General features: G+C 35.8%; 1 protein-coding gene across 1 annotated transcript in view; it reads left to right on the forward strand.

Annotated features, from left to right (window-relative positions):
- Nucleotides 1-12971, forward strand: part of LOC107704090 (serine/threonine-protein kinase ULK4-like) — a 24618-nt gene extending 11647 nt beyond the window's left edge. Inside the window, exons 13-18 of the mRNA XM_016506934.1 lie at nt 1347-1454; nt 1589-1649; nt 2862-3055; nt 4797-4843; nt 5959-6037; nt 12854-12971. Of these exons, the coding sequence (XP_016362420.1) occupies nt 1347-1454; nt 1589-1649; nt 2862-3055; nt 4797-4843; nt 5959-6037; nt 12854-12967 (603 nt within the window). The 3' untranslated portion in view covers nt 12968-12971. The remainder of the gene's footprint in view (nt 1-1346; nt 1455-1588; nt 1650-2861; nt 3056-4796; nt 4844-5958; nt 6038-12853) is intronic.
- The last annotated feature ends 610 nt before the right edge of the window (nt 12972-13581 follow it).

Raw genomic sequence — 13581 nt, forward strand, 5'->3', positions numbered from 1 at the left:
ACCAAATACACAAAATAATGTTCTTTTTAGCAACATATATGACCCCTTTAAAACGGTATAATTTTCATTCCATATAACAAAGTATCAAACCAAGTGACATCTGCATAACAATGAATCTAGCTTTACTCAAAAATAATTTTACTATTCTAAGACAAATTTACAATAGTCCCACTGTAGTTTATAGTAACCACAGGTGTATTTTATCGCATCAACATGTTCCACAAATATAAAGTGTCCAAATACGTATTTAAATCCTAACAAACTTGTTTTTTTGTGGCAGTCCAAAACTACAAGCATGCCCAAAAAGCCCAATCAAAACCAACAAAGCGTCACAGTTGGCCATTAATTAATACCTTATGCTTTTTCAACATTTAATCTCAGGCTTGCTTGTGGTCATGTTTACAAAGCTCTTTTGTTAAACCACAGCACCATCTACTGGATATATTCAACATTACAATCTGCTACTACCTCATTGTTATCCCTTACAGGGCCCCCCCAAGCAGTGTTCACAATCTCCAGGTAAACTCTGCAGGAAAGTGGACCTCTAGGGCCAGAGTTGAGAACCCCTGAAATAGAATATAAATGACCATACATTCATTTAATATACTTGTGTGTATATAATACATCCAAGTACATTTAATGTAAAGTTATTACCAGTACTTTAAATAATATAAATTGTAATATTTAAGTGTGCCAAACGAAGTGATTTTTAATATGAAAACAAATGTAATTTGGTTATATATGATGTGTACGTTTATTTTCATATTAAGCATCACAACAGCCATTTTTCTCATTTATCACAGTTTATGAAAATAAATGTAATTTGGTTATATTAGATGTGCATACTATCAGTTAACACATTACAAAATTGTTTATTTTCATATATAACCCAACAGATATTAGTTTAGCACTTTTAAATAAGACAATTTAAATTAATAATAACAATATGTATTTAAATTCACTTGGATGTACTATATACACAAACATATTCATACTCAAATGATCGAACTTCTCAGGATGTTTAGAATGAACACTATTTGTCAAGTGAAGTGAACTTCAATGGATACCCCTTGCTTAGCAAATAGGGAGCACACTGTGTAGGGACCCTGCCAATCGAAACACAGCTCTTCGGAGCTTAGCTTTAACTCTAATTAAATGCACCTGAACTAAGTAGACCAGATGAACTGGAGCAGGTTGGAGCTAATTTCTGAAGGAAGGTGTCCCTCCATGATCAGGATTGGATAAACTTGCTCTGAAATGATTGCTCACAGTGGTGCAGGTTTTGCTGAAGTTCTGACACCAGTGTTAAATGGATGAAAGGAGTATGTTGTCCCTGTGCTCTGTAGGAATCCAGTGTTATGGAGGAGGAGCAGAGTGACATGAACGCCTGTATTAAACCCCTTTTATACACAGACAGTGACCTTACAGTGACTCCCATCATGGATAACCCAAAGGTAAAGAGAACTTCAGGATTTGAACTCATTGCCATGTCTGAGGGACTTACTGTCTAAACTCTATGTCCTTATTGTAGTGTAAATATGACAATGTTCTAACTAACACTGATGTTAGTTTGCTTCTCTGTTTTTAGATTTTAAAGACTTCTCCAGTTCGTTTTGACCCCAAAACGCTTTGTGTACAAGCACACTCAGGTAAATTGGAATATCTAGTGTTTTTTGATCATCTAAAATTATTACTTTTTTTTTTCATGAATCGTACTGCTCTAGTTTTCAAGTTCAGCTTACTTACTCATTAGCCTGTTGTATACAATCAACTACATGCCTGCTGTTGTCTTATTGATAGTTTATAATTTTTAAGGAACTAAAAAGCCTTTTAGTATAATAGTAAAAATGTCCCCTCTAGGTTATGCTACACAACTTTTTGCTGTGAACTCTCTACTGCAGGGGTGTCAAACTCAGTTCCTGGAGGGCCGCAGCCCTGCAGTGTTTAGTTCCAACCCTGCTCCAACACACAAAACGTAGTTTTCAAATAAGCATGAAGGACTTGATTAGCTGGATCAGGTGTGTTTAATTAGGGTTGCATCTAAACTCTGCAGGGCTCCGGCCCTCCAGGAACTGAGTTTGACACCCCTGCTTTACTGAATTTTATATGATAAATGTAAGAATAACCTTTGTATTGTTGGTAATATTTCAAGATGAACCATTAGTGGAATGAATCAACTTGGGCTTACTTGGTTATCTACAGTGTACAGTATGTGTGTATATATATGTATGTATGTATGTATGTATGTATGTATTAATTAATTTATTTATGTTTGTATTTATTTATGAAAAATCTTGTTAAAATGTAAATTTCTCAATCATCATTTTATTACATTGCATTATGTGTTTTGCCTAAAAAAACACACAGCTTTTATCATAAAACAACGCTTTTAAATATCATCTTACTAAGATATATTATTGGGTATAGAGTGACAACTGATATTTATATGCATTTTATGTAAGTAGTCTGCTATACTGTTTTTAAGATTTAATTCATTTTTATTATAATCAGAATTTCACCTTACTTTTTGGCCATATAAATTTTAGCAACTAGACCAAATGACATATTTTTGCTAAGTTTGGGCCTCTGAATATTAATTGAGGTGTTTTTTTCCACCTTGAGTATGAGCTCCATATTTTTCTATATCATGCTATATGAGCCATAAAAGCTTGATGTATTAAATATGATGCTTAACAAAAAGATACATATGCAAACTGTTTTTCAAATGAAAATGAAATGATTTGGGAAAATTGTCATCTATGCTTGCTTTACATTTGGTTGGGTAAAAAAAACATGTTACACTAAAACTACTGCTGAAAGGTCTATCTCTTCGTCTCTCTCTCTCTCTCTCTCTCTCTTAGCTGAGCGGTTGTCCTGTCTGAACTCAGAGGACTGGTCTCAGTTCCTGCAACAGGTGTGTGGTGTTCTGGAGTCAGTAGACCGGGCCGGATCAGCCAATGCCACAGCACCACGCACTAAACTCAACCTGCTCTGTTACTTGTGTACTGTCTGTAACCACAGAGAGACGGCCACACGCCTCATACACTCCCAGCTGGTAAGACGCATCGGAAACACAAGCTATTAATGTGATAATGTTCAGTCACATGGTCATTATCACAAAACCCATGACAGGATGACCAGGTATCATGTATAACTGATCTTGTGAAGGGGTTTACTTTGTAACAATGATCAGCTGACTAATGCTGCTGCTTAGTACACAACTACTTACTGAATAATAATAAATGTGAAGACTTATGATACAGATTTGAATTTAATTGTAATTATATTACCAGTAGATTCAGCCGAGTAACAACACAAACACTTGAACAATAATTAACTGCAGTTCTGGTTACTTATTTTGACTTTTTTATGTTCTATTTTAGCTTACATCTTTTGCTATAATGTAACATTCAAGTGTTCTTCTGTGTAATGATCAGAATCAGGTATTCCAGAGAACCGTGTAATAATAAAATACATGGCATTAACCTTCTGGTTGTCTTAAATAACTTAAAATGTAGCACTACAACACATTCCCATTCTGTGACATTAGTCATGCAATACCTTAAAGAGATGGTTCACCCAAAAATAAAAATTCTGTCTTCGTTTACTCACCCTCATGTAATACCAAACATTCATTCATCTTCAAAACACAAATGACAATATTTTTAATGACAACTGAGAGTTTTCTGCCCCTCCATCCCTTCTAAATTAAATGTTTATCATATAAAGTGATTGTGTTTCTTCAGAAGACTTGGATTAAACTTGATTCATTTGAATTACTTTTACAATGTCTTTATAAACGTTTAGTAGTTTTGGTGGCATGAACATTCAATGGAAAGACATAAATCTTCATTTATATGAATGTCTTCTGGTTTTGGAACATTAGGGTGAGTTAAATGATGACAATTTACCCAACAGCTGCTCTCACTGAAACAGTTGTTTCATACACCCTCATCGTGTGTGTATTTTAAATTAGATTCATGTATAAAAATGTATTTTGTAATAAAAAGAGACAAAGAGGACTTTTTAATCTGCAACCGTTCCATGCGGTGCACATTTCACTTTTCTTTTGCAATATTATAGAGCGGTTGAAAGTGTAGATCATCTAATGAGGGAAGTTGAACAATGGCGTGTCCGCTGAGGAATGGGTGTCTGCTGCTGTCCTCGCCTCTGTCTGAAAATGAGTTTCCTCTTCCTTAGCCATCATAAATGGAAACTGTAATCAGAGGAACTTAATAGATTCAGAATGTGTTGGGTTTCAGTGGTCCCTTAAGGTTTTATATTTATACTGAAACTTTAAGCCAATGTAAATCAGATAAATAACATTTCTCTTTTGGATTTGAAGTATCATTTGAGTTTATTTTATTAATTTAGTTATCTTTTTTTTGCCACAGTAGCTTGGACACCAGTGCATTCCTCCTCTGGCCACCAGGTGTCTTACCACCATTAGCATTTCCATTCATCTCATTGGCAAATGCTCAGGTTGAGCATTCTGGATACAGGGTTTTTCCTGCCGTAAATGCCATGTGACCAAATATTTTGGAGTCAGAAAATAATTTCTTGATGTGATGACAGCACTGACTGGGTGATGGCACACAGGCACTCTCCCAGCTCTTTACTAGGGATTATCCTTAGCTGTGACGTATAAAATCGTTGTTAGGGCCCTCCAAAAAAAAAAAAAAAAAAACTAGCAAAAAAACAAAAAAAAAAATCACAGGCTGATTGATTGAAATATGAAAATATATTGAAACATCTCAAAATCTGAAACATTTTTTGTCTCTCTCTTTTTGACATAGTTCCCTGTGCTGGTTCAACAGCTGCGACATGCTCCGAACTGGGATGTGTAAGTGTTACAATTCCTCAGGATATAATTCTGCAAAATCAACTTGGATTTACATGCAATGTAAAGAACAATTGAATTAATTGATCCAATACATTAGCTATCCAGTTGTATAATTTACCATTATACAGTAAAAATTACTGGATCATAACTAGTGTAGTATTCTCGGCTGACACTAATGGCGCCAGTCTTGGGAGGAGTGTCTGCTCAGAGAAATGCAGTGCCTGTCTCTCTCCTCTCAGTCCCTTTGGCTATGAGTGGAAGGAATGATAGGCATGTGTCTCACTGGCCCCTCACAGTATCACAGCCTCCACACTACAGTCATCAAGCAAGGGACAGAACAATTTTAGTTTTAAATGACACTGAAAACCAGCATTCAACACTGCTCTTTTAAGAGTGAGATGTGGTGTGGTTAGACAGTATTGCAAAAATAGTCAAGTAAAGCAGAATGCCATGAGAGATTGTGCATTACAGTGATTTTACAACAGGGTGTGTGTTGCAATCATGGTGTAATTATATATAATACTGTTTAAAAGTTTGGTGTCAGTATGATTTTTTTAGATTTTCAAAAAGAAATTTTTGAAAGACGTTTCTTATGCTCATCAAGGCTGCCTTTATTTATAAAATAAAGTAAAAACAGTGATATTGTGAAAATATTACAGTTTAAAATGACTTTTTTTCTATTTTAATGTTTTTAAAAAAGTAATTTACTCCTATGATGGCAAAGCTGAATTTTCAGCAGGATTCTTAGATGAATAGAAAGTTTATTTGAAAAAAGAACAACATGTATATGCTGACCCCAAACGTTTCAATGCTAGTGTATTTAAATGTATCTCTAATAATTTAAATAAACAGTATTTTAATATAGTCAATACATGTAGACTGTTTAAGGTTGCTAAACCAAATAGTAACTGGTGGTTCAAGATACAGTTGAGAAAAAAAAAACACTTAGATTAAAAAAGAAAATAAGTAGACCTCAATGTAAGAAAGATTCCATAACTTAAAAGATGGAATAAAATGTCATTATCTTTAAATGTCAGGTTTTAGCAAAATGGAACAGCTTTAATCAAGCAAACAGCTGGATGAGAGGCATTTAATTGTTAAAATTTGTGTTTTAGAAGGAGCAAAGTGATGAGAGTGATTGGACTGATGGCCTCCCACTGCACAGAACTCCGAGATAACGTTCCTGTCACAGAGGTGAGACTTGTGTGTCTGTGTGTTTAAAGCAAGATGGACATTTTCACATTAAAACATGACATTTTTTAAAATAACGAGAGACACCAGCAGGTGTCACTGTAGCATTTCTGTGTTTGCTTATTCTCAGCTTCCACTCAGAGGAGAAAATACTAAACAAAAAAAAAATATTTCTCAGCTCTCAATCCAAAGCACTTGAAATCCATTTAAAGCCAGGTAAAATTAGCTTTATACATCTCTATCTCAGCATTTCCAAATACAAAGGCAAGCATCTCATCCAAACAGGGTTATAAAAGCTTTCACTAATCATCAAAGTGCTGCTCAGATGCATTGTTGTTAATAAAAAAAAACTTCTTCCACCCCGATCCTTGATTTAACACTCGTTTGTCTTCCGTTTCCGCTACGAACTTCCCCACCTCTTTGTTCATGGAGATTTTCGCAGTACCACCCAGACTCTGCATGGAGAGCAGCACAAAATGGCCGTCCCTCGTAATCTAGCAAGGCCGAGTTTTTGGGGTGTTTCACACAATACAGGCTTAAACTTTGCAGCTTCTCTTGGCGTCTTCTTCTTTCTCACTTTTCTGGGCTCAGTGGGTCGGTATTGAAGAAGTGCTCAGGGTGACGGATTCTCTCCCCGGTGCTCTATGGGGGTTCTGTGTCTGAGCGGCCGATCCTGTCATGGCGATTTCTTTCAGTGCTTGTCTTTGGCGAGAGAAAAGCAGAGCTGCTTTCTTACGGTTCTTCTGCATTCTAGAGGGCCTTCCTAGATAATATTTTGAGCTAAAGGCTGGAATACACTACACGATTTTTTAAATCTTAACAGATTTTGTAAATGGGTACAGAAGAAAACTGGGCATCATACACTAAATTACTGAGGATTACATACTACAGATTTTCAGGTTGTTTCAAACATAAACTTACGCAGAAACATGCACCTCATTGCTAGGGGACACATGACATATAAAAGGAGTATATGTTCTAAAATCGGCTCAAAATATGAAAGGCTGCTGTTACAATAGCACAATAAATTCAGATCTGCACACATATAAACAAAACAAACAAAAAAAAACTGCACGAGATCCATTTTTTCACTTCTAAATGTAATTTTAAATAAGAGACATATCTGATATCTGGACATCTGACCTACAATACGTTGAAACATGCATATATGAGGGTGACACATTTACCCTCAAAGATTTTTTTTCCCTCTGCATGTTGTATAATGTAATGTCTTTTTATTTAGGCAGAGACTTTATATAGATTTATTACACGACTCTCTGGAATACTTGATTCTGATTGTCACGACCATTCTGAGGTGTCTTATTCCCTGATAACAACAGTCGTCAATAGCAATGCTGAAAAACATATTGCTCATCTGGCTATCTTAAGCTGGCAGTTCTTTCATCTCTCTGGCATCACTTTACAAACTCGCTCTCTCATTTCATAAAAATGTAGCTGCTGCCATCTTGTGTCTCTGTTATAGTTATAATTATGCTATTAATTTCAGTAACTTCAGTATTAATAGTACTGTAATATTGTTGCTGTGTTCATCTTATTGCCAGGATGATTTAGTACAGTGTAATGGATTATAAAATAATAAACAAGTGAGAAATTTAAAAGGGTTTAATCTCAAATCATTATCTCATGTGCCCATAATTATGTAAGTGCTGAAAAGCTGTATAAGAAGAGGTATGATTGTACCGTATTCCTTAAAGGGGTCATGAACTGAGAGATCAAAATTCCCTTGATGTTCATCCTGTAAGTTTCAGAACTCAAAACTTTCTTGTTAGTCTAAAAACAGCTTATATTGAAGCCAGTCTGCAAAAACGACAGGTTGTGGAATGTGCCACTTTGTGACGTAATAGTTTGGCTAAACACAGCCTCCGCAGAAGAAGATCAACGCCTGCTTCTACATCACTGTCTGTTTAGCTCCGCCCACCGATTTGCGCCTGCAGTAAGTAAATAATGAGAGAGGCAAATGCAGGTCTATGCAGAAACCAAATGATAAAGATGCTCCAAAGACAAGAAGTTTGTGCAGTGCCAAGTTGTGGAAAAACATGGTCTTTGCATCTGATCCCAACATTAGGAAAGAGCGGATGAACTTCATTTTTAATGAAGTTCTGGATCGCGTCAGTAAGAACTTCGTCCTTTTGTCATTTAATTTCACCGCGGATTCATTTACAAACAAGGCACAATTTGACACGGGATTAAATGTTTAAATGTTTATTTAATGGTTGCTCATTCATCTTGACTAAAAGACACTTGCTAGGAACTATTCTCCCCCCAAGCTTGGTTTTAGTGAGCTAATAAACTATTTAAACTTAAATCAATATTTTGTGTACAGTTATTTACTTATGCGGGAACTAGCTATGTAATAAATGGGAGAATGTACATTTAGCCAGTTGTTATCGCAAAATAAACCCCTTCAGGAAACAACCCTGATCACCACTTCAGGGTGATCCCCTTGTCGGGGTTTATTCTGCTATAAAAACAGGCTGAATGTACATTATTCCTCATGCGAGAGATTGCGCGCACACAGAAACAATCAGGAGCACAGAAACTTGTTTTGAGACACTGACCTCTGAGAATTTTATAAACAAAATGGCTTCACTACTAATTTTTGGTCACCAGGTGTTAATGTCGCTGTTTTTGAAATAAGATTCATTCAAATAAATGTAATTTTACTGCTTTACTTTATTTCACCTCAGAATTATAAATCTAATGACCTGTAGATAAAATAGCTATTGAAAATCTTAATATTTTTATCCCTTCAGTCAAATTTTATGCTGCAAACTTTAAGTGAAAAACATCTTTAAATTGTCCATGCTGGCAAGAGATCATTGTATAATTGGCATAATCACATCTGATGTGCATTAAAGTAAAAAACAAAAAACAAACAAAAAAACACCCGATGTAAATTATATAAAGTTTCAAAACCCAAGGGTTAACCAGGTCGCTGAAAGCCATCACCAATGGAATCATACTAGTTTGGGGAGGAATTAATGTAAACACGGATACTGTATACAAGCCTTGTCTTAAGTGAATGTAAACAGGTGAGACAACAATCATATATGGTCAGAAGATCAGATCTGTGCATTGAGCCTTTCATTGTATAAGTACATGCCGGCAAGCATGTTTGATTTCATGAAACTAAAAAAATCAGAGTCTGCTCATCATACAAATGATATTCTGTGAAACAATCAAGGCAAAAGTTGTGTAGTGTATTCCAGCCTTAATTGTACATTATTTCTTGAGAGATTTTATATAAAATGAAAGTCACAATAAGGATTTTGAGCTGTAATGAGTGTTCTTTGTGCATGCTGGAAGGTTTGCAATAAGAGCATCCTCATAGATAAGTTTCACCCACTGGCAGTATCCATTATCTAAAAGAAACTTGGGCTAATTCGTTGTCATGGCAACCATAAAAGCCTCTATAAATAGAAATGTCGCACAGGGGCTTGATGCAGGAGGAAGGAAATTACAGAATTACAGGTAGAGCAGAAAAGTCTCCTCAGAAAAATTTCAATTGCTTTTTTTTTTTTTTTACGCGCTTGGGTCCTTCTCCCTCTGACGTTCAGTTAGCTCTCTAATCCTCCCTGAAACCCTCTGTGCCTGTTTTCGCCATGAATACTTGAACACTAGTCTAATGAAGTGGTAAATTAATCATTGTCCTTGGCACCGGCAATCCCCCCGTGCCCCTAGCCTAAATTCACAGTTACTCTCAGAAGAGCCTGACAGTGTTTCCCCTGACCAATCCCATTACACACTGCTAAGAATTACAGCGGAGCCATCTGAAGGAGGTACCACAGGGATGAGCCGGTTTCAATTTTTTTCACTTCTTTATTTATTTGATGGTAAACCATTTTCTGGAAAGTCATTTTAAAGTTACTTCTGCCATATATATTTCATAGAGAAATGTATTAAAAATCCAGATTCTGTCAGTGCATAAAGGCATCGCCATCTGCAGTGCCTTGTGCCGGAGGGAGTGAATATTTCAGAGTTGAATTTTAAGTGGCACACAAGAGTATCGGTGTGATTGGAAACTAGTGAGAGAGTATCAAGGGCACTCTGTTTCTCCCTCGCTCTGCCCCCTGGAAGTCTAAGACACAGTTTGACTGCATTTGTCTGACTGACTCTGGGAATAATATTGATTCTCTGAGCCTCAGTTGATCAGATCTGCATCTCACAATATGTCCTCTATGGTAACTCCCACTTCTTGTGTCCTTTGTCTTGCACTGTCGATATCGTTGTTAGGATTATGAATTTTAAATATGGTTTTTGGTGTGACAATATTTTCATCCAAGGTCTACAAAGTCAAAATGTTACTTAAGTTGGAAAACTCTTAATGTGAGTTTAAGTGATTTACATTATATATATATATATATATATTTAACTTTTTAATTAGTCAAAAAGAAAATATGCTGGCTGATAAAATACTCCACTCATTTACTTCCACATTATATTAACATTATTAGAGAGATTTCAGAAACTGACTGAAATGAAGTAGGAGTTGCATGAACACATTTGCACACTTCAATGGATATTGATTTGAATTAACTTTGGTAGTTTCTTCATATGGGCACTTTTAACTCATGTAGAGCTACTCACTAGATAAACAGGATGCTAGACAAAGAGATTCTAGTATGTTACTCTCTTTGTAATTGATCTGACAGTCTTCATGAACTTACTGTATCAAGTTTACATAATAATATAGAAGTCATTTTAGAAGTCATGTCGTTTTATCCAACAGAGATCAAATATAGATTTATATCAATAGACATCTCATTTTGTGTCTTCCTGGACACTCAGTTTTGGTTCTTATGTTACTGTCTTTATTTTGCCATGCAGAATTCTTCCACAATTCAGAATAATAAGTCAAAATGATATATAATAAAGAATAAACTATATGTTAACATGATTGAATAACACAAAATTAAGTATGGAAATGATGTAGTGATAAAAATAAATAAATAAACATATCATAAGATCAACGCCTGCTTCTACATCACTGCTTATTTAGCCCCACCCACCGATTTGTGCATGTAGTGGAAATAACGAGAGAGGCAAATGCAGGTCTACCCAGAAACCACACAATAAAGCTTCGAAGACAACAAGACGCTGTACAGTGCCAAGTTGTCGACAAACAGTCTTTGCATCGTCTTTCTTCTGAGATGTTCTCTTTAAGACTTTTTTCAAAAACATTTAAAATCTTACTGACTACAAACTTTTGAGCAATAGTGTATATATTTAAAAAAAATAATCTCTTATTTCTGATATCTTATGTCTGAATATCACAGAATGAGTTTCATCGTACTCCCGCGAATAGAAAACATCCTAATGAGCTGTATTAATTAATATGCATGGCACGACAGAGTGACATTAGTGACATCAAACACAGGTGTATTTCCATAAAGTTGATCAGAGCTAATGGACTGCAGATATATACACAGAGACAGCTGTTCCTTAACCATAAAACCCTATTAAAGTGCAAATCATCACTAGAACAATGAGATTAAACATATTAAACTACAAGAGAGAGAGTTTTGGATTAGCTTTGTTTGTATTAAGGATAGGATTGCTCTCCGGTGGCACAGTGCAGCATTAATTATGCTTAATACACGTTTCATAATGAGCCAAATAGACCTCAGGTAGAATCCGGCTCAGTCACTTCAGTCTTGAGTTTCTACCTGATTTCAGGACAGAGGATTGCTCCACAGTCTTCTCCAGTATGCAACCTCTGTGCAGCTTAAACCTTTTAATACCCAGCTTGACACGCGCTATGTGTGTGTGTGTGTGTGTGTGTGTGTGGGTGTCAACAATAATGTTTTCTAAAGCAGGATAGCATGTGTATGTGCGTTTATGTGCATGTGGATAATAGCAGCATGCTCTAGAAGGGAATTTGTGTGTGTGTGTGTTTGTTTGTTGATGATAATGATACGTTCTAGAGCAGGAATTACTTTGCATGCGTGGCTGAATAAGACAGCTTAGCCTTGTTTGTTTCTTCCTGTGTAACAGGAATCATCACTGCATGTCTCTTGCTGCCGACATCTGTTCCCTGGAAAGTCATCACTTATGAGACTTTAACCGTCACAGGGCCAAAAGTGCTACACAGGGCATTTGCATTGCATCCTACTAAGAGAACGACTGCAGAGAGAGAAGCATATATACTTGCTCATCTGAGCACTCAGAGAGACAGAAGATAATACAATGCTAATGATTAACGCCAGAGATCTGTGGATGAAACCTGTATTTAAAAACACAGGCCAAAAACTGCAGGGAAACAGACTGAATGTATTGAGTCATCCTGAACTCGTGGCATCTTATCAAATGCTCTATAGTAAGAAATTTGTCTCTTTTGGATATGAAACATTTCCTGCCCAGTGTCTTTTTGGGAAATATAGACACAGGAAGCAAAGCTCACCCCTGTGTCATATTAAAACCAGTTTTTCTTAAATTGTTGGAATATAAATGGAGATGTTTTAATGTTCTCTCATGTTTTTTGTCTGTCCATTGAAAGTTTGCACCACCAGAATTTTCAACCTTTCAAAAGTTCATAAAGCTTGTAATAATCCATTTGAATCAAGTGGTTTCATTAATAACGTCTTCTGAAGAGACACAATCACTTTGTATTACTTAGATTTTATTCACATAAAACATTGATCAATGCACATACATAGAGCACATCTAATATGATAACTGGCAGCTCAAATGTGCTTACTTGCGAAGGTGAATATTTTGGGTGAACTATACATTGAACGTATTTATAGTGCTTATAAATCAAACTATTTATTACAAATTTGTGTTTGGTTTATTCCTCAGGCAGTTGCCATGTTCACAGAACTGATCCGTGAGAACTTCAGGAGCAGCAAATTGAAGCAATGCTTGATTCCACCCCTGGGGGAGCTGCTCTATGTCATTGCTACACAGGTATAACAAAATTAAGTTAAATATTTGACTAAAATAATAGGGCTCAGACAAAATGCATGTTATTTTTTATTTAGTACTGACTGAATAAGACATTTCACATAAAATACCTTTACATATAGTCCACAAAAGAAAATAATAGTTGAATTTATAAAAATTACCCAGTTCAAAAGTTTACATACGCTTGATTCTTAACCCTCTACCGCATGGTGTAGCCATATGGCAACATACTCTTTGTGATACGTCATAAATAGAACGAGGCATCAGTTTACTGTCGGGGATGTGTCATGTCGTGTCGCATCCATTGTAAACAGTCACTGATTATAATGGTTTCTATAGTATTTTGTCGCACTGCTCGCGTCCAATGTAAACATGGTACGCCTAGTTATCTATTGTGGTAATTTGCAGGTCATGTCAAAAATTTGTTGGTTTAGATAAATAGCTGTATTCTGTACGTTTGACTCGTGTACGATCATTTTCTTCCAAATACAATAATTTTGAGCTTCTGCTGCGATACTTGGCCAGTCAGTTTTGATATTGTGATGAGCCGCCACAAATAACTCAATGCATAGGAAACACTGGACTCCTTTTTAATGGTTAAATTAAATTGTATTAATCAAAAA

This window comes from Sinocyclocheilus anshuiensis, unplaced genomic scaffold (assembly GCF_001515605.1).
Source record: "Sinocyclocheilus anshuiensis isolate Anshui unplaced genomic scaffold, SAMN03320099.WGS_v1.1 scaffold1272, whole genome shotgun sequence".
Classification (NCBI taxonomy): Eukaryota; Metazoa; Chordata; class Actinopteri; order Cypriniformes; family Cyprinidae; genus Sinocyclocheilus; species Sinocyclocheilus anshuiensis.